Below are 21,575 nucleotides of genomic sequence, written 5' to 3'. Positions count from 1 at the left end.
GGATGTGGTGGACTTTGCTTCCTTGGCATTTATGAAGCAGAGGTTGGATGGCCCTCTGTCCTGGATGCTTTAGCTCAGGGGTAGGCAAACTAAGGCCCAGGGGCCGGATCCAGCCCAATTGCCTTCTCAATCCGGCCCGCAGACGGTCCGGGAATCAGCGTGTTTTTACATGGGTAGAATGTGTGCTTTTATTTAAAATGCATCTCTGGGTTATTTGTGGGGCCTGCCTGGTGTTTTTACATGAGTAGAATGTGTGCTTTTATTTAAAATGCATCTCTGGGTTATTTGTGGGGCATAGGAATTTGTTAATATTTTTTTTCAAAATATAGTCCGGCCCACCACATGGTCGGAGGGACGGTGGACCATCCCACGGCTGAAAAAGGTTGCTGACCCTTGATTTAGCTGATCTTCCTGCATTGCAAGAGGTTGGGCTGGATGACCATCAGGGTTCCTTCCAACTCTACAATTCTATGATTCTATAATTCTATGTTCCAATCCAAATCCCTCTCCCCATACCTACCATTCATCATGGAAGAAAAGCTCCCCCATGTGTCACTAAATTTCATCTCTGTGTACCCTAGGTAAGAGGAGAAGCTGTGTGTTGCACAGACTCCAGATCTTCTCTGAAAACTGCTGTCCGTCTCTCCCTGCAGATCATTTCTTTCCTTCTCTGTGAGCAGGCAAACAGCACATCTTCCAGTTCACATGCTTCTAGACCATGAATATTTTAGCACAACTGTTGTCTCTGCCAATCCCACTGGCTTTCCTGGTGGGTGGCTAGGTTAGAATGTTTGAAAGGAGTGCGATGGGCTGGTCTGTTGACATTCAAGCGGTTCATTTCCTCTCTTTGTTTTCAATGGCGAAAAAGCTACACCCCACAATGCTGTTAGGGTTTATGTAAGGTCAACTGCAATATCCCAAATCTAGCAATTCCTGTCTTTGCTGGCTGGGATGATAAACCGAAAATGGATGCCTTTATACTAATTAAATTGCTTAATTTTTTTTTAGTAAGGTGGAATATTAATGAAAAAAGTGCATACTGTGGTTAGGTGGTAGAAGATCAGCCTACTCTCAACATGGTGCCCCCCTTCAATTTATTTGCTGGACTACAGCTCCCATCACCCCGACTATTGGTGATGCAGGCTAGGGCTGATGGGAGTTGGGGTCTAAAACACTTGGAGAGCACCAGGTGAAGGAAAGCTGTTCTAAGGGATGCATACTGCTGATTTGCTGTTTCTTCTGCATAGGGACATGATCTCTTTGGAAAGATGCTCTTCTGTTTGCACACTCTCCCCCATTCAATCTCTTTTACTATCTAACGAGGCCATTGATCCATAAAATGAAAGCAATAATCCATGTACTGTACTATAAAATGAATAAGACAGTATTTTAGATGATAAAAATAAAAATTAATTTTTTTCTTACGTGCACTGATGATAACCATTGTTTGGATGGGGGGGACTTTTATCCATTTCTGCAGTCGCTCAATCAATCAATCAATCAATCAATTGCTGAATTGGGTTCCACACAGTCACATAAACAAGTCACAAAAACGAAGTCACAAGCCACAGTCACAAGTGAGTCTCATAAAACGGAGAACAAGCCACAGTCAAAAAAACGAAAAAGCCACACAAACAAAAATGCAAAAAATAGCAAAAACAAAAGCTCCAAATATCACCTTTGTGTTGCACTGCCGACAGACTCAACAGGCAGCCTCTGATTAGCAGCAAGGGACTCAATTTACAAATGGAACACACTTGACAGGAAGCGGAACATGTTCAGCTTCCAAGGCAAAGTTCACAAACCGGAACACCTACTTCCGGGTTTGGCAGTGTTCTGTTTCCAAGTTGTTCATAAACTAAGCTGTTCTAAAAACCAAGGTGCCACTGTAATGTGACTTGATATTGTGTTTGAAATCCTCGAGAAAGCAGAATTGTCTGCTGTCACACTCGCCTTTGTCGCTTCTAGGCTGAACTATTGCAATGCATCACATGTGGGGTACCATTGAAAAACGTTCAGGGGCCTTAATTCACGCAAAATAAGATTTCCAGCCTGATAAAAAGTTGTATCTGGAGCCTGCTTTATGGAACATACAGTGCTAGTTCTGTTCTGTCTGCACTGGTTACCATCATGTTTTCTGTCACAAGGACTATCGCCTATCAAGCATTGGTCCGTTTATGTGCAGAATTCTTGAAAAACTGCCTCGTTCCACACTAATCAAATTTAGCCCTGTCTGTGTTTGTGTGTGTGGAACTTACTCACTTTTCAGCTGATTGATTGTTCTCAACCACCCTTCCAGCTGGAAGAGGTCACTCCATCCCACCTTTCGTTCATAGCTGCCAAGTTTTCCCTTTTCTCACGAGGAAGCCTATTCAGCATAAGGGAAAATCCCTTAAAAAAGGGGATAACTTGGCAGCTATGCTTTTGTTATCCTTGTCCTTGTGATTGACAATAATGCATTTTGAATTGGTCAAGAGCCCTCTCTTTCCTTCTCTCACACACAATGCTCACTTTCTCCCTCCTTTCTCTCTTACATCCCCTCCTCACTCTTACACACACATGTACACACTTCTTCCCTCCTTTGCACACCATCCTACACTCTTCCCATCTCTCTCTCTCTCTCTCTCTCTCTCTCTCTCTCTCTCTCTCTCTCTCTCTCTCTCTCTCTCTCACACACACACACACACAATTCTGCCTCTGCCCATTTTCATTCCTTTTCCTTTCCATCAATTGGATTGAGAAGCATATTGCCCCCAACTGTGCAGACAGACACTCCTCCTCCTCCTCCTCCTCCTTCTTCTTCTGTAATTTGTTTCCCCAGCCACTCTGGGCTGCTCCCAATATAATATTAAAAATGGGCTAAGAGGAAGGCATGCTTAGCAAATCCATAACGTGATCAACTCCTGCCTGGGAACCAATTTCCCCACTGTGGAAGAACATGTGGATCCAGAATTGGCCTCCACAGTCACTTACAGACCCACTGTTAAAATTGTGTTTATGGAAGACAATCTTACTCGGCTACGAGTGATCACCAAAGAAGAAGAAAGAAGATTAAAAACACGACAAAACATCAAACATTAAAAAGTTCCCTAAACAGGGCTGCCTTCAGATGTCTTCTAAAAGTCAGATAGTTATTGATTTCCTTGACATCTGATGGGAGGGCGTTCCACAGGGCGGGCGCCACTACCGAGAAGGCCCTCTGCCTGGTTCCCTGTAACCTCACTTCTCTCAGTGAGGGAACCGCCAGAAGACCCTCAGAGCTGGACCTCAGTGTCTGGGCTGAACGATGGGGATGGAGACGCTCTTTCAGGTATCCTGGGCCGAGGCTATTTAGGGCTTTAAAGGTCAGCACCAACACTTTGAATTGTGCTTGGAAACGTACTGGGAGCCAATGTAGGTCTTTAAAGACCGGTGTTATATGGTCTTGGTGGCCACTCATAACCACCGATAGCTGTTATTCTCCATGAATTTGTCCAAGCCATCTAAGTTGGTGGCCATCACTGCCTCTAGTGGGAGTAAATGTTCATCGTTTAATTGCACAGAGGGAAGAACTATTTCCTTTCATCTGTCCTGAATCTTTCAACATTCACCTTCATTGCATGGTCAAGAGTTCTAGTGTTAAGAGAGGGAGAGATGCATTTCTCTCCCCAATTTCTGCATGGCATGCCTAATTTTATACACTTCTACCGTGTCCTCTATCACTCACCTTTTAACTAGGCTAAAATGTCCCAGATGCTGCAACCTTTCCCCACAGGGGAGTCCCTCCACCCCCTTGATCATTTTGGTTACCCTTCTCTGAAGGAACCATTCAAGCCAAGCAGAAGCACTTAAGGGCCATGTGAACAATGGCTGGCGAGGTGTGTGGCCTCAGGAGAGGCTGTGTGACCTGGCAAGTGTCCCGAGGGGCAGATAGAGAGATCCAGAGGGTTTCATTTGGCCCCCTGGCCTGAGGTTTTGCTCCCCCTGCACTAGTGCAAAGCCACCACTTGATGCAAATACAGTTTGAAAAATTCCAGCTGTAAAATTTAGCACCGTTCTACCAGCTGCAATTTAAAACAGCAGAAATCAATTATAAAAATCCTTCTGGAATTAAAAAAAAGGAGAACACATTTTCAAGGCATGTCTACAAGCCGCCACCATGGTTTCTCCTCTCTGCTGGTTTCTCCCCCAACCCCCTGCTTCCTGGGCATAAGCTGAGCATGCTCTCCTCTGAGGAGGAAGTTGGGATCTCGCTGCTGCCATCCAGGTGGCTGACTGCTGATTTGACAATAACACTGACAGGACCCGGGAGGGGAACCTCGCTGCTTAAACATAGGCCTCTCCCACTTCCTCACAGCTCCTTGTGCTAAATGGGTGACAGCTGGACTGCCCAGGCTTCTGCTTCTGCAATCTCAGTAAAGCTGCAGCTGGAAGCCACATGGCTGAATTTTACAGTACAGTGTTTAAAAGGGCATTATCCCCCTATTGTACGGTAAAACCCGAGCAGTGGTTTTTGTTGAAAGATTGGTGGCCATGCTATAAGCTCGATCCAGGGTGAGGATGGGGAGCAGAAAGCCAGAGTGCTTTGTTTGGGCCCTTGGACACACTGTAGGACTTAAGATGATGGGCCATTGGCTAGATCCAACAGGGTTCTCCTGCGAGAAGCAAAGCTACAGGGAACCAGGCAGAGGGCCTTCTCAGTAGTGGCACCTGCCCCGTGGAACGCCCTTCCATCAGAGGTCAGAGAGATAAACAACTATCTGACTTTTAGAAGACATCTGAAGGCAGCCCTGTTTAGGGAAGTTTTTAGTCTGTGATATTTTAATGTATTTTGATGTGTGTTGGAAGCCGCCCAGAGTGGCGGGGGAGATCCAGCCAGATGGGCGGGGTATAAATAATAAATTATTATTATGATGATGATGTACTGAAGGGTCACTTCTTTTGATGCTTGAGATGTGTGTTTTTAGGCCCTACCTTATTTCTGTGGCTCTGCTTAAACCATTTTTAATTGTTGTAACTGACCTGGACTCTGATGATGAAGGGCAAGTAATAAATGGAATAATGAACAATAACAACAACATTCTTAGGTACTGTTTTTCTGCTGTGGTATTTTTCTTCTTTCTACCAACTCTGTGGTTTTACCTGCCTCCTATTTTGTAATATACTAAAATGCAGTGTTATAAAACTGAGATATGAACTCTAGGAGCTAAATGCCACCTTAAACCTAGGTAATGGGTGCAACAACGGAATGTCTAGGCTCATTTTTTTAAATAGCAAGAATACAAAGCTGGAAATGAATGAACTACAGCTAAAAGATCATGTTCATTTTTCACATGGTCTAGTCCTTCACCTGCCCGCCCCACTAATATTCTTAAGAAGGTCTCTCCTCCAGTCTTCAGAGAGTGGTTGGAAGCGGGGAGGCAGAAAAAGGCCCTCCTTTCCTTCCACTCTGCCATTTTAATCTGAAACCTTAGGCACAGCACTGTACCCAGAGATCGTGCTAAAGAAATTCCTTGTTGCAAAACGCTCCTTGAACAAGGGAAGTTTCGTATGCTGCTAACATGGAATTTGTAAACCACCAACTGACTGTCAAGACCAGGGGGTGGGATCTGTGGCTCTCTAGAGGTTAGAGCACTCCAGTTCCCACCATCCCTAACCATTAATCACACTGACAGGGGGCTGATGGAAGTCAGGAGTCCAACAGCATCTGAAGGACAACAGGTTCCCACCCTTGTGGTAAGGCATGATGGCAGCTCCCATGTATGTTTCCTCTCTTGCTAAGTGGTGGAGCTACTGCTTTGCATGCAGAAGCTCCCTAGAGTTATTCACTGGCATCTCCAGGTAGGTCTGGGAGTGAGCCCCAGTCTGAAACCATGGAGAGCCACTGCCAGTCTGTGTAGACAGTGCTTAGCTAGATGGACCAATGGTCTAGCTCAATATAAGACAGCTTGCCTATGCCCTTGGGCTCCAAAAGTACTGCCTCCAAAATTACTGCTCATGCTGACTCTTGTTCTATGTACACATTGCTGCACTGGAAAGTATTAAGTCTGTTTTTCTTGATGTTTGATCCCAGGCCCAGCACTGGCGGAATGAAAATTATGAGAGGCCCATTGACCTGGAAGGCTCTGGAGATGATGACTCCTTTGAGGACGAAGAAATGGATGAAGTCGAGGAACTCTACTCAGGCTCTGGCTCAGGATGTGAGTACATATTTAAGACCCTTAAAAAGAGGGACATCGCCCTGCTGAGTGTGGCCAGATAGAAGACATCACTCTTCCTCCTCCATTTATACTGGTGGCAGAGTTATTACGGAAAATTTGTGGGGCGTCTTGGTGGTGGTGGTGGGGAGAAAAAAGCCCAGAGGTTGAATGTAAAATTTTTGGAATTCAGAAGCAGACAGCCGGTTAACCTTCCAGAAGCAAACATTGTAAATAATATTGAATGCATTTACTCTTTTCATCCTACTGAATGTCTGGTTCATTTATTTAAAATGTTTATAGGCTTACTTTTAAAGGCCAAAAACCCTATTAAGGTGGCTTGTAAATAAAACAGTGGTGGGAAGCCTCAGGCACAGTGCAGATAAAATTATTAACGGGGAGGACCTTTAGCTCAGTGGTAGGACACATGCTTTGCATCCAGAAGGCCCTAGGTTCAGCCCTTGGCACCTCCAGGTAGGGCTGAAAAAGTCTCCAGTCTGGATCCCTGGAGATTCAGTCAGTGTAGGTAACACTCAGCTAGATGGCTGACTTTGTAGACAGCAGCTTCCTGTGTCCCTACAGTGACCCTGAACACAGTCAGATCCTAACCTTTGCTTCCCTTACAGATTTTGAGCAGGACTCTGGGATCAAGACCGTTGTGCGGCTCAACACCGATGCACCCCTCACCCTACCTACAACTGCCCCTGTGTTGCCTGCCACCTCTGTGCAGCCAGTAGCCACCCCCTTTGCGCCATTCCCTGTGGAGGAAGCCACCTCTGATCCAGTAACGAGCAGCCTCTACATCCCCAGGATGACCGAAGAACCGGCAGTCACCATCCGGAAAGCGCTCGGTACCACTGCTAGCACCGTGGCCCTTGATGCCGCTGCTACCGCTAGTACTATTGCTACCACCACCGCCACAACTGCTGCCACCACCACCACCTCTGCTACGATGCCCATGTCCAAGCCAACGACTGTCCTGAGAGTCCTGCCCCCCTTTATCACCATTGTAGCCACGACGCAGTCGATCACACTTGAAACGCCAACCACGGCCACCGAAGTTGCCAGGACGGAACTGAACACAGCTCCGCTGGTGACCACCGGCGTGACGAAGAGCAGGGCTGTGCCGAAGCCAAGCACTTCTCGGGAGCCAGACCGCAGTGAGAGGACTCCCACACTGCCCCAACCCTCAAGTTCTACAGCACCTACAGCACCAGTCCAGGTATGGCTTGTTGTTCTTGTGATTTATTAACTTAAGTAAAGGGATGTCCCATGGAAGATGGAGCAAGCTTCAAAGTAGAAGAAAGGGATTCCGACTGAACATCAGGAAGAACTTTCTGATGGTAAGAGTTGTTCGACAGTGGAACAGACTCCCTCAGAAAGTGGTGGACTCTCCTTCCTTGGAGGTTTTTATGCAGAGGTTGGATGGCCCTCTATCATGGATGCTGTAGTTGATATTCCTTTGGATTAGATGACCCTCAGGATCCCTTCCAACTCTACCATTCTATGATTCTATGAATACACTGGTACCTTGGGTTAAGAACTTAATTCGTTCCGGAGGTCCATTCTTAACCTGAAACTGTTCTTAACCTGAGGTACCACTTTAGCTAATGGGGCCTCCTGCTGCCACTGCACGATTCCTGTTCTCATCCTGAAGCAAAGTTCTTAACCTGAGGTACTATTTCTGGGTTAGCGGAGTCTGTAACCTGAAGCGTCTGTAACGCGAGGTACCACTGTACAAACAAAGCAACAAAAATACAAATACACGCACACACACACACAGGTGGAACTCGGAAAATTAGAATATTGTCGAAAAGTGCATTTATTTCGGTAATGCAACTTAAAAGGTGAAACCAATATATGAGATAGATGCATGACATGCAAAGCAAGATATGTCAAGCCTTTATTTGTTGTAATTGTAATTATTTGTCGTTAGGCGGGTCAACTATAAATGGAATGTAATTAATGAAATGTAATAGCGATGTTTATTTCTGTATTATTGTAACTATTTGTTTTATTACTGTGGAATTTCCAAAAGAAAGCATTTGTAAAAATAAAAATAAAATAAAAAATAATAAGCTGCATTACTGAAATAAATGCACTTTTCGACGATATTCTAATTTTCCGAGTTTCACCTGTATATAACCAAAGTTACAAAACACTGGAGCAGCACAGAGGTATTTTCCCAAAGAAACAGAAAGTGAATAATGCAGAAAAATAAAAGGAGTAGAATACATCATGGAAGCCAAACTCCACAATTTGGTGGGGTGAGAGAGTTTTCTGAATTTATCACATAAGTAATGACACACCAAACAACACAGAAAAGGTTTGGGTCTTCCTTACGCTTAGAAATATGTAATTTGTGAGTTATTTTCTTGACAGTAGCCAGAGTCCACATATTCTCATGCCAAAATGAGAGGCTTAAGCCCTTTGATTTATGGGCCAAAGAAGTTATTGCTGCAGTCAGCATCTGCATAAGGAGTTCCTTAGATCAGAAACGTGCCGTGTGATCATCCCTCAGGTTCAAAAAGGCAAGGAGGCATTAGATGGGGGCGTTTAATTTTCCCCCTGACACTTTGTTGAAGTGCACAACCAGAGTAAAAATTTCCACATTAAATCATAAGATGATCTAAAAAGAAAGATACAAAAATTTAATATCAATAACAGCAACCACTCCCCCACCCCACAAAGCCCTTAAGCAATACTCCATCCCCAAAGTCTGTTCAGCAGTCTCGGTGTTTGTAGCTGGAGTCAGTCAGGGCCCCGCCTCCCAGGCCAGGTGGAAAAAGGCATGCAGGACAGGGAGCAGGGCTAAACAGCACAAGGAGCGGACAGTCTGTAATTGGTTCCTCTTATGTTTATTTAAACGTTCATATAAAGTTAAAGGAAGTTGCAAGATGGTGGGGGCAAATGGTCCTGGTAAATGACTTTACCCTCTCCATGTCATTTTCCTGATGAACTCTCTTCCCTAAAAATGATTCTAGCCTTGTTGGGGAGGAAAGACTGGCACTGGCACTGCCTTTTTAAATTTTAATCCAGAAGAGTTTGGAGTTGTAATATTAACCAGGATAATGGCATGGTGTGAGGGGTTCAGCAAACACTGCACATGTGTATTAGGGCTACCACCTGAATTGTAAACCAGTTTACTAAATTTGCAGAGAAATATAAATATCGGGGGAGAAGTACACTTCTTTGTTTTAAGAACAAGCTGGCATTGTTAATTTCAAATATCAGCTTTTTGTTGCACATCAGACTTTAACCCTGGTTGATGTAAACTGTGGGAGTAATTGACGGAATTGGGGGCGACATACTGTTTGCGATTCTTTCCTGCCCTTTTCGTGGGGGATAAGAAGCGCACATGTGCAGAAGGGATGGGGGAGTAGCGATGCCCAATGATGCTCATTGTTGTGCCACACCACACCCACTGGTGTGAATGAAACTTAGTGTGTCATGCCCGTATGCCAGTCAAAAAGCCACAGTTCCATAGCTCAACAGGTCCTGCAGTGTGTAAAGAACATTAGAAAACAGGCAGAAGCCCTAGCATTATAATCAGGAAAACTAATGTAACATTCCTCCTGTCTGAATACATCCTTAGCCATGCGCATTCATTTCAGTGGGTCTAGCATTGGATACAACCCAAGGTTCTTTTTCTGAAGGGTTGTGGACGATGCCGTTTCCCCTACCTTCCACTGAGAGCACAGCACCTTTTTATTCCAGTTGATTTGGTTTCTTAACACCTTCTCTGTGACCTCTACACTCTTGAGGGCCAAGTCTGAGGCTCGACCGTGGAGATAGAAATAGCAGTGGGAGAATGGCAGAGTAAGTGCTTAAGTTAATTTGATTTTTTTTTAAAAAATATAGACATATAGTGTGAGATCTGCTGTCACTATCAAATAGTTTTTAATTAACCCAACCAATAATTTATTTAGGTGGGGAATTTGTATCCCACGTCTCTGCAAATGGGCACCAGCAGAAATCAAAAGCAGTGCTGGTGGAATAAAAGCCAATTTAGTTAGATCACGAAAAACCAAACAGCTCCAGCATTAGAAACCAACCAGCCAACCCCGAAACAACAGATCCTAGTTAATTGGTGCTAAAGCTTGAAAAGAATAAAACCTTTGTCACCTGGAATCTTGAAGTAGGTCCTAGATAAGTATGTCTGGGGAGGAAATTCCAAAATTGAGGGGTGCCACAATTGAAAAGGCCGATCCTACGCCTAGATGGAAGTGCACAGATCAGAGTGGTTGTTTTTTCCGAATAAGTGATTCCTGGGAACAGAAACAGGGCCAAGCCAATGCATTTTCCTCTCTGAAGCAAAGGACAGGAGCTTGCCAGATCTGGTCTGTGGCCCATCTAATCCAGCATCCTGTTCTCACAGTGGCCAACAAGATGCCTATGGGAAGCCAGGAAGCAGGAACTGAGTTCAGCACCACTCTCCTCACCTGCAATTCCCAGGAAATGGTATTCAGAGGTATACTACCTCCAACCATGGAGCCGAATATAGACATCACAACTTGTAGCCTTATCCTCCATGATTTCCACTAATATCCTCTTAAAGTCATCCAGTATGGTGGCCATCACCGCCTCTTGTGGGAGTGAATTCTATAGCTGACCTACAAAGGACTTTCTTTTGCTTGTCCCGAATCTTCCATCATTCATTTCTTCGGATGTCCACGAGTTTAGATTTGTAATCTGCTCTGGGGCCTGGTAGTGAAGGGCAGTTAATACTAATAACAGATCCAGGCATGGCTGCCAAGTTTTCGCTTTTCTCGCGAGGAAGCCTATTCAGCATAAGGGAAAATCCCTGTAAAAAAGGGATAACTTGGCAGCTATGGATCCAGGGTTGCCAACCTTTTTTGACCCACAGGCAGATTTGCAAGTTGGAGAAACTTATAGGTGCCACACGCCCACTGCAACCAAGCAAACACTGCTCCCTATTCTATGAGTGGCAATAGAATGCCTCTCTTAAGCCTCATTTCACCAGGGAAAAGGAACCACGTAGGCATCAGGGAAGGCTGCTTTGGCCACATCTGCACTCACAGACACCATGCTGGTGTGTGTCCTGCTTCCAAACGCCAGCTCCCTTGGCCTGAAAGCGAGATGAGCACCACAACCCCATAGTCGCCTTTGACTAGACTTAACCATCCAGGGGTCCTTCACTTTTACCTTTACCTTAATAGTAATGTGGTGGCACTGTGGTCTAAACCACAGAGCCTAGGGCTTGCTGATCAGAAGGTCGGCGGTTCAAATCCCCGTGACGGGGTGAGCTTCCGTTGCTTGGTCCCAGCTCCTGCCCACCTAGCAGTTCAAAGGCACGTCAAAGTGCAAGTAGATAAATAGGTACCGCTCCAGCGGGAAGGTAAACGGCGTTTCCATGCACTGCTCTGGTTTGCCAGAAGCGGCTTAGTCATGCTGGCCACATGACCCGGAAGCTGCCTGCGGACAAACGTCGGCTCCCTTGGCCTATAGAGCGAGATGAGCGTGCAACCCCAGGTTCGTCCGCGACTGGACCTCCTTCATATTCTACTTCTTTTCAGACGGTCAGGGTGGTCTTCTTCCTCAAAGTCATGCCACCAGTTGGCTGCTGGACTGCAGATGTGATTCCAGCATTGTGACTGTAACATTTAGAGGAGGGCGGGAGGGGAGAAATCATCCTGATCCATGGATAGAGGGCTGTAAGATATGCGCTGTGACTCAAGAGTAGAGCATCTGCTCTTCATCTGCTGAGATTCCTGCACTGCAGGGGGTTGGATTAGATGACCCTGGGGGTCCCTTCCAACTCTATGATTCATACAATGTCTGAAGCTCTGGAGAGCTGCTGCCAGTCAGTGTAGGCAATGCTGAGCTAGATGGACCAGTGGCCTGACTCAGTGCATGGCAGCTTTCTTTGCTGTGCTCATTTTTGGGTGGATCTTCTGGGTTTCAAAGCCTTCCTCGTGCATAGCACATTATCCTCTTTCTAACAATCTGGCAGTTAGAGACACAACAGGTGCCGCAGAGAAATCTAATCCTTCTCTTTGTCTGGGCTCCCAATCTGCAAAATAGGGATGACGGCATTGCTTTGCTCTTGTTAAATATGAAGAAAGAGGTTGTTTTGGTTGGTCATGGCTGGGATATATTGTGGCAAAGCACAAAGAATCCCAGGAACCAGGAGCCAGATTAAAAGTGCTGGGTGTGGTTTTGTTATTTCACTGATTATCATTTTGTCCAGACTTTGCTCCCGAGGTTCATATGCTGCTGTTCCCCTGTTTCACCCTCACAGCAGCCCTGTGAGGTAGGCTAGGTGGTCCAAGGCCCCCCAGTCAGCTTTATGGCTCAGTGGGGATTTCAGCCTGGCTCTCTCCACTCCTAGTCTGGCCCTCTTGCCACTACATCCGTGGTAGGGATGTTGCTGGACTTCCAAGTCCCATCAGCCCCAACCAGAAAGACGAATGGTCCAGGATCATGGGAGTTGTAGTCCTACAACATCTGGAGGGTCAGTTCTTCCCCACCCTCTACACTACAACATTCTAACTTACACGTGTACTTGACACAAAAGGGTGTGGATTTTCACACACACACACACACACACACACACACACACACACACACACACTGCCATAGATTCTTTGGGGACAGCTGTAGAAAGCTCTCCCAGTGCTCTCTTTGCTGATCTTTATCATTTTTTAAAAACAACAACAACAACAAACTTGAAACAATGTTCCTGGCAAATGGAGGCAGTATCACCTCCACAATTTGCAGAAGGGATGAGCAGACTGCGCTCTGTTTTTCCTGAAAACGAGAAAGAATCATTGCTCTTAAGCACAATTAATTTTGAAGGCTGGCCTGCCTTTCCAAAAAAGGAGTGGATCCACAGCAGATGTGGCACATGACCCACACGAGCCTTATCTTAACCCTTAGTGCCATTTCCCATGCATACATGCATAATACTATTATTAATTGTTGTTGATGTTGGACTCCATCTCCCATCAGGCCCAGCCAGCATGGCTGTTGGCCACGGATGATGGGAGTGTAGTCCAGTAATATCTGGAGGGCTTCCTACCCCAGTATTACACGGAGGCAGGCGTGCCTACTCTAGGAGGCAGAGGCATCTTCAGCCCCCTCAATATTCTTTAGCAGGGGGCTCCACTCCCCTAAATATTGAGGGGGTGGATGAGGCCAAACTGCTGAGCCGAGCGCAGCATCAAATGCAGGCTCTTCCTGAGCATGCATGAGAAGGAGCCATGGCCGTTGAAGCTGTGTGGCACTGGGCAAGGCCTCCTGAGAGCCAGTGTGGTGTAGTGGTTAAGAGTGGTAGACTCGTAATCTGATGAACCGGGTTCGCGTCTCTGCTCCTCCACATGCAGCTGCTGGGTGACCTTGGGTGAGTCACACTTCTCTGAAGTCTCTCAGCCTCACTCACCTCACAGAGTGTTTGTTGTGGGGGAGGAAGGGAAAGGAGAATGTTAGCCGCTTTGAGACTCCTTAGGGTAGTGATAAAGTGGGATATCAAATCCAGATTCCTCCTCCTCCTCCTCCTCCTCCTCCTCCTCCTCTTCCTCCTCCTCCTCTTCTTCTTCTTCTCCTGACGACATGCCTCCTCCCAGTGATAAGCACATTGCTTGTGTGATGTCACATGTGTGCGATGTGTGTTGTGCATGCAATGTCGCAGCTGTGCGCTGCACGCCATGTCTATGACATTGCACATGCCACTGAGCCCCCAGTCTTTGGCTCAAGGTGGTTCCTCTGCATGGAGGCATCTTCCTCCCTTCCACACTTTCCCAAAAAGGTATTTGTTAAAATGCCACTCTTGCTTTGCAATATCCTGTCTCCTGCACCTGATATAGCTGATTTCTTCAATGTTAACTTTTCTTAGGTTATTATGTTCACAGGACAACTCTCTCTCTCTCTCTCTCTCTCTCTCTCTCTCTCTCTCTCTCTCTCTCTCTCTCTCTCTCTCTCTCTCTCTCTCTCTCTCTTCCATCAGATGCACTGGATTCCTGACATGCAAAGCCTTATTTCAGGGGTGTGTGTGTCCAGAAGTCATTAGTCTCTGCCTCCCCCTGGCGGCCAATGTCTGTAACAGGCAGTTCCACACCATTCAAAAAATGCTCCCTTGTGAAGATCCCTCAACTTTACCTCTTTCTTATTTGCCCAGGGTAATAATAAATCAGAAGAGCATGAGAGCAGCTTTAAGAGAGGGGATTCCAACCAGTTTTCTCATAAAAGTGCAGAGTCTGACTCAGAAAAAGCGGTGTGGGCGGTTGAATCTTCTTATGTTAAAAAACCACTGAATGATGAGAGTTGAAGTTATTATTTCAAAAAAGTTTTCTAATTCATTCTCTGTCGTTTTTTGGGTTGTTCCCACATAGAGATGCCTATTGAATTGGCCTCTGCTAGGTTCTGCCCTAGATTTTGCCGTTTCATGTGAGAGGAACGCAAAACAGGAAGCCTGCTTCTTCTGAGTCATATCATTGTGGCTGTCCAGGATTTCAGACAGGGTCTTTCCTAGTCCAAGCTGGAGATGCCAGGGACTGAGCCTGAGACCCTCTGCATGCAAAGCAGATTCTTCCCCATGGAACTGTGGTCCTTACCTTATTACTATTGCCTGAGACACCTTATGAAGACCTCTTTTGGCCCAGACTTTCCCTGACCCACCAGATTGCAACCTGTTCTATGTGCACACATCATTCATATCTTATTTTATTTGCTTTTGTATGTTTTTATTCCATGGCTTTTATGCTCTTAGGTTCTTTAAAAAGATATTGTGCTTCTATTATACATAGTGTACACTGTTTAGAGATCATTAAACGAAATATTCAGTGGTTTGGAAATGCTTGTAAATAATCAATAAGCAAACAAATTTCAGATTTATTAATAAGGCAACCAAGTGCAGATTGTAGCCAAACAGAAACATATTAGCATAAGCCAGGCATAGGCAAACTCGGCCCCCCCAGATGTTTTGGGACTACAACTCTCATCATCCCTAGTTAACAGTGGTCAGGGATGATGGGAGTTGTAGTCCCAAAACATCTGGAGGGCCGAGTTTGTCTATGCCTGGCATAAGCTATACAAAAGAATTATGCATGCAGTGGGTAGAGTGTCGGACTATCACTTGCGAGACCAGGCTTCAAATCACCACTTAGCCATGAAGCTCACTGGATGACCTGAGGCCAGTCACTGCCCTCAGCCTTCATTACCTTACAGGGTTGTTGGGATTAAATAAGGAGGAAGAGAACCAGGCACGCTGCCTTGAGCTCCTTGGAGAAGAAGGTGCTATGCAAACGTAAATAACAAGAACAGTAATACTGAAAACTTGACCTATATAATAAGTAAAACATAAATAAAAGCAGAATTTTGAATCTCGAGGGAAGCCGCATGGCCTTGTCTAAATTGAGCATTACAGACCAGTCTGAACCAGACCACAAATATTTAATCATACTGTACTCATATTCTGTGAATAGTTTTGCCCAGCTGCTTCGTACACTTTGCAGTCTCAAATATTGTGCATAGTGAAACAAATAAATGACAGGGAGAAGCAGGAGCGTAGGAAGGGGTGGCGGTGGGGGCGGTCCGCCCCGGGTGTCATCCTTTAGGGGGGTGACAAAAAGGCACACCGCAGGGGGGCCCGCCCCACCGCCCCTGCAGCGTGTGGCGGATCGTGCTGCTCTCTGGTGCATGGCATGGCTGCCGTTCCGGGCGCCCATGCAGCTAACTCCGTCACTGATGCTATGTTGCCTTGACATGAGTCCTTGGGGGGTGCCCTTTAAGCATGGCAGGAAAACAAGGTAAATGGCAATCCAGAAGTACCCCAAGCCGTCAATGTGTGTGTGGGGGGGTGTGTGTGACAAAAAGAATTCTGCACCGGGTACCACCTGACCTTGCTACGCCTCTGGGGAGAAGGCTTAGGCCAAGGATGAGGAACCTGGTGCCCTCTGGGTGTCTCTGGACCGCCACTCCCCTCAACCCTGACAATTGGCCGTGCCTGCTGGGGCTCATGGGAGTTGGAGTTCACCAGCATCTGAAGGACCTCGGCCTCCCCATTCCTGTCACAGATGCTTCCTCTTTCTTTCTCTGTGAAGGCAACGGAGTGTCCTTTCCCCCTCCTTTCCTCTCTCTCAGTCCTCTCCATTCTCTCTCGCAGGGAGAGCCTCTGGGTGCGACCCCTTCCACGGCAATGAATAACGAACTGGAAGTTCCCGTCAGCGGGGACTTTGAAATCCGTGAGGAGGAGGAGGTGGCAGCTCAGACGGAGCTCAGCAATGAAGTGGTTGCCCTGGTTACCCCAGCAGCCGGGCCGGTGCTGAGGAAGAATGCTGAGCCGGGGCTTGTAGACAATACAATAGAATCCGGGAACTCGGCTGCGCAGCTCCCCCAGAAAAACATCCTGGAAAGGAAAGAGGTCCTCATAGGTAGGTACTTATTTTGAGGTGAAATGAGTGTTTTAAATCAGGCCTGGGGAACTTTTGGCCCTCCAGATGTTGCTGAACTACAGCTCCCATCATCCCCAACAAGCATGGTCAATAGGCAAGGATGATGTGTGTTATAATCCAGCAAAATCTGGAGAACCAAAGGTTTCCCATACCTGTTTAAAATGACTTTATAATTACATTTTACTGATTCTGTCTTGGTATGCATTTTGCGCTCGCACACACACACACACACACACACAAGTCTTTGAGCAGAGGTTTTTTTAAAAAAGCAGGTTAGTTGTCTTTTGAGGTTTTCTATCTCACCTTTCTGCCATGGTGGAACCCAAGGCAACGTAGATGTGGTTTCCTAGTCGTCAGTCAAATAAGTACTGAGCAGACCCAAACCTGTTTAGCTTCAGCAAGGTAGTGACCTCAGGTTCTGTCAGACCATACGTCTACCCATATGCCCACCACGTGTCCCCAATTGCTTGCTTGCTTACCAATTCATTGTTCACCTTTTTTTCAATTCGGTCTTTTGGATGACAAAATGAAGACCGTTAAGAAGAGCCTTGCTGGGTGAGTTCACATGGCCTTTCCAGTCTAGCATTCTGTTCCCTGCAGCAGCCAATCAGATTCTTCTAGGAAGCCCAGAAGCAGGGCATAAAGGCAATAGCCCTTCCTCTCTCTTTGCAACCCCCTGCACTGCTTCCAATTTCAATTTTTTATTTTTTATTTTTTTGCAATTGGCATGAAGGGATGCCATGCTGCCACTGGGCTTGGAGGTTCCATTTAACAGCCACAGCTAAAAGCAGGTAATAGATATCTTCCCCCTCCTTAGGTTTCTTTACAACCTAGTCTATGACTGCATTCATGGGGCAGTTTATTCCGTTTCCCTGACATTTCCTGAACTGTTAATTTTTGCATTGTAGTAGAGCTTTCCAGAGACATAAAAACCGCTTCTGAAAATATAGTGGAATATAGCAAAAATTTAGCACTCATTTCCAGGTTAATAACTTCCAGGGGGGAAAACAAACAAAACATTCATCCAGAAAAATCACAGGAGTAAAGGGACAGAATTTGGGGTGGTATGCCCCAGGGACCCTGGTGGCGCTGTGGTTAAACCACTGAGCCTAGGGCTTGCTGATCAGAAGGTCGGCGGTTCGAATCCCTGTGACGGGGTGAGCTCCCGTTGCTTGGTCCCAGCTCCTGCCAACCTAGCAGTTCAAAAGCACGTCAAAAATGCAAGTAGATAAATAGGAACCGCTACAGCGGGAAGGTAAACGGTGTTTCCATGTGCTGCTCTGGTTTGCCAGAAGCGGCTTTGCCATGCTGGCTACATGACCTGGAAGCTATACGCCGGCTCCCTTGGCCAATAATGCGAGATGAGCGCGCAACCCCAGAGTCGGTCACGACTGGACCTAATGGTCAGGGGTCCCTTTACCTTTTTACTGGTCTATAGTTCTTTCCTGTTGTATTCATGGGGGAACAGGAACATGCATATACAGAAGAGAAGGGTGAGTGGCAAATGAAATTTAGTGTGACATGCTGGTATATCTATAAAAAAACCCACAGTTCCAAAACAGGTACTGCAGTGGAAAAGGAACACTGGAAGTGTCAGCATTAAGATCAGCAAAACTAAAGCAATATTTCCCACATCTGAATATAACCTACAAATGTAGTAGAGAGGGGTTTGACATGCTAGAACGGATTGTACCACTACTGATTGCAGTGTGTGTGTGTGTGTGTGTGTGTGTGTTGCCATTTTGAATGCTCCTCTCCTGTCCACTTTTTAAAAAAACAAAAAAAAAAACAAAAAACCCCAAAACAAAACAAAACCAAACAAAAACAAAACACTCTCCTTGTAAATAGAAAATAGCATGCAGGAGGTGGTCTAGAATTCACCGAGAATCAAGGTACAGCAGGGGAGCATTCTGTAATAGGACCCCCACTTTTTTCCTGAAATGGTGCTGCCTCAGATAGCGAGGGACCATACAGCTCAGTGTGTGGATATTCACACAGAAGGTTCCCCATTCAATCCCAGCCATTTCCAGTTTTGAAGAAGGATTTTAAATGTTACCTCTGTAGTTTCTACACACACACTCTCTCTCACACACCCATCTCCGTCCCTCTATCCAGGTGAGTGAGCGAGTAATAGTCCAAGTTCAAGGACACATTTCATTTCAACTCGACAAAAGGGCCCAAGGAGGGTACAAAACAAGGCTGATGAGGGGTGTGGCCCTGGGGGAGGAGGGGCCTGGCCTAGAGCCTGAGCTTCCTGGGCCTGAGGTGCTCCACCCCTGTCCTGGAGGAGGGGTGCATCCTTCTGAGATATTACTGACTCTGCATCTTTTGCTGTCTTGTTTACAGCCGTGATTGTGGGCGGGGTCGTTGGAGCTCTCTTTGCTGCCTTCCTGGTGATGCTGCTAATCTACCGGATGAAAAAGAAGGACGAGGGGAGCTATACCTTGGAGGAGCCAAAGCAGGCGAGTGTCACGTACCAAAAACCCGACAAGCAGGAGGAATTCTATGCATAAACCAGTGCCTCGCCACCTCTTTTTCTGTCCCGATGCCGTCCTTTTTTTAAGAAACAAAAACAAAAAAACAAAAAAATCTCTCTTATTATTCACCCAGCCTCTTTTCTCTCTCTCTTTCTAATCAAGTCTGTGAATTTTAACAAAGAAGCCTAGGAGAAACCGACAGTTTTAAAAAAGTATCATGTTTGTTATTTGTTTTTAAAAAGGAAAGGGGAAGGTTGAATCAGAAAGCATCAGAATGTGGAGCAAACAGTGAACTCCTGGCTGGATGAACACTTGAGTTAACAGCTGTGCCAGGAACGGTCTCAATTCACACCTCCCTCAGGTCTAGAGCCTTGACTTCTTTTGTTTCGTTTCGAATGAGGTGGTCAGTTTTGGTTTCTGACACTTTGCACCACTCTTCAAGACGAGAGCTTTTTTGACTCGACTGACTCCGCTCGACTACAAGTGCAAGGAGTTGCAACATCTGATCATCCAGGCTGCTCACAGCTCCCTCCTGCAATCGGTCAGTTGCGATGGACACTTTAATTGCTTCCTTGGAGATCTCACATGGTCCACAGAGAGCACCTTTTCCAGCTGTGCATTGTTTCCGTGCTGAGAGCACCTCCCTTCCTCCCTTTCCTACTCACAACCACCAGACACTTCGAAACTATCCCCCTACAGAAGGACCACCCTAGGCTTGCAGAGGTTTCCGGTTAAACCTTATGCCCACATTCATTCAGCTGGCTTTCACTGTGACCTTGGAGACTCAACTTGCATGGTGTTGCAAGCTCAGGCAGATGACCAAGAAACACTTTTCTAAGACATTATTTGTGGGGAAACAGGGATACGTGTGGAAAAGGCAAGCTTTTTCTGAGGTCTGTAGGAAATAGATAATGTGTCACACATCTCAACCAGTGGTGTGGGTCATTTCCTTCTTTATAAGGGTATGGGGGAATATGGGGGGAAGGGAGAAGGACAACGACAACATGAGTCCATGATCTGGTGCAGCAGATCTTTGGTTCCATATAACTCTGTAAATAAATGGAAGTGGTAAAAAGTTAATAAACACCAGTGCTCAATTGTTGGGGCAAAACCTGCATCTCCATAGCAGGTATTTGTAGGTCAGCATCAAGCTTGGAAAAGCGACATTTCACCCAAACCTTCCCTGTTAAAGCAGATGTCACATTTTCACTGGCAATGTAGGCAAGGGAATAGTGCTGACCCATAGATTTGCAGATGACCTACGGGCCAAATGCCACAGAGGGACCAAACGGATAAATTGGATATATTGGAGACTGAACTGTATGCAATAAAAATGAAGGCAAGTAAAGACAAATGTTCACTCTTACATATCAGAAAGCCAAGGGTACTAAAAAATAAAAAACCCCAAGATGGGTGGGGAAAACGCAACTGAAAACCACCAGTGGGTGATAAGGGTGTTTTAGATTATGCATCACTAATAGGATGCTATTGCAAGATGCCAATATGTATTGGCAAATGCCCATTCAAATTGCATTGACTGAATGCTGTACACACACCTTGGCTGGAGCAGCAGGCCAGATGATCACAGTTCAGAGATATATAAGTAAACGGGGGAAGTTTCAGAGTTGAGCCACAAAGTTGTTACTGAGCTTGGCACATTGGGTATACAAAGGAAAGTTGGGATCTCTGCTTAACTTTTCAAAAAGCAGGCTGGCAAAACCAGTAAAGGAAGTAGCAGAATGAACATATGGTAGCCTTTGCTAACCTGGTGCCCTCCAGGTGTTTTGGACAACAATTTCCATCGGCTGGGTTGGGATGATGGGAGCTGTTGTTTAAGACACCTGAAGGGCAGCTGACTTATAGCAACAAAATACATTTAACTTAGGCTGCGATCATACCCACACTTCCCTGCATAGCTGCCAAGTTTTCCCTTTTCTCGCGAGGAAGCCTATTCAGCATAAGGGAAAATCCCTTAAAAAAAGGGATAACTTGGCAGCTATGCTTCCCTGGGAGTATGCCCCATTTAAGCCAATAGGACCTACTTCTGAGTCCACATGTATAGGGTTTGGGGTTAGAGTGGGGCATGCATGCAGGTCCTGCCCACAATGTTCCCATGAATGTTGGATATACCTCTGATTTTTACACATTCAGTGCAATCAGGATTCCCAACTGAAATGTGTGTGTGGGATTCTAACCTTTGAGGATTCTAACTATTGGGGAAGGGCCATTGCTCTGTGGTAGAGCACCTTACTTGCATACAGTAAGCCCCAGGTTCAACCCCTGGCATTTCTGGGTAGGGATGAGGAGGACTCCTACCTGAAACCCCTGAAAGCTGCTGCCTGTCATCATAGACAATACTGAACTGGATGTATCAACCGTCCAACTCAGTGTAAGGTATGTCCAAGCAAACCCTCATGCTCAGTGTGCAAAAGTTGGGAGAGGGGGATGTGGGAGCAGGGCACACTGGGGATGTGGGGTGTGGTACTTGCCATTTGCCGCATAGTTTAAGC

General features: G+C 46.1%; 1 protein-coding gene across 1 annotated transcript in view; it reads left to right on the top strand.

Annotated features, from left to right (window-relative positions):
- Nucleotides 1–20,149, top strand: part of SDC3 (syndecan 3) — a 96,056-nt gene extending 75,907 nt beyond the window's left edge. Inside the window, exons 2-5 of the mRNA XM_035118274.3 lie at nucleotides 6,053–6,179; nucleotides 6,803–7,398; nucleotides 16,300–16,567; nucleotides 18,935–20,149. Of these exons, the coding sequence (XP_034974165.1) occupies nucleotides 6,053–6,179; nucleotides 6,803–7,398; nucleotides 16,300–16,567; nucleotides 18,935–19,101 (1,158 nt within the window). The 3' untranslated portion in view covers nucleotides 19,102–20,149. The remainder of the gene's footprint in view (nucleotides 1–6,052; nucleotides 6,180–6,802; nucleotides 7,399–16,299; nucleotides 16,568–18,934) is intronic.
- The last annotated feature ends 1,426 nt before the right edge of the window (nucleotides 20,150–21,575 follow it).

Source organism: Zootoca vivipara, chromosome 6 (genome assembly GCF_965207765.1).
Source record: "Zootoca vivipara chromosome 6, rZooViv2.hap1.1, whole genome shotgun sequence".
Classification (NCBI taxonomy): Eukaryota; Metazoa; Chordata; class Lepidosauria; order Squamata; family Lacertidae; genus Zootoca; species Zootoca vivipara.
The sequence above is the reverse complement of the archived record's forward strand: the minus strand, read 5'-3'. Positions and strand labels throughout refer to the sequence as shown.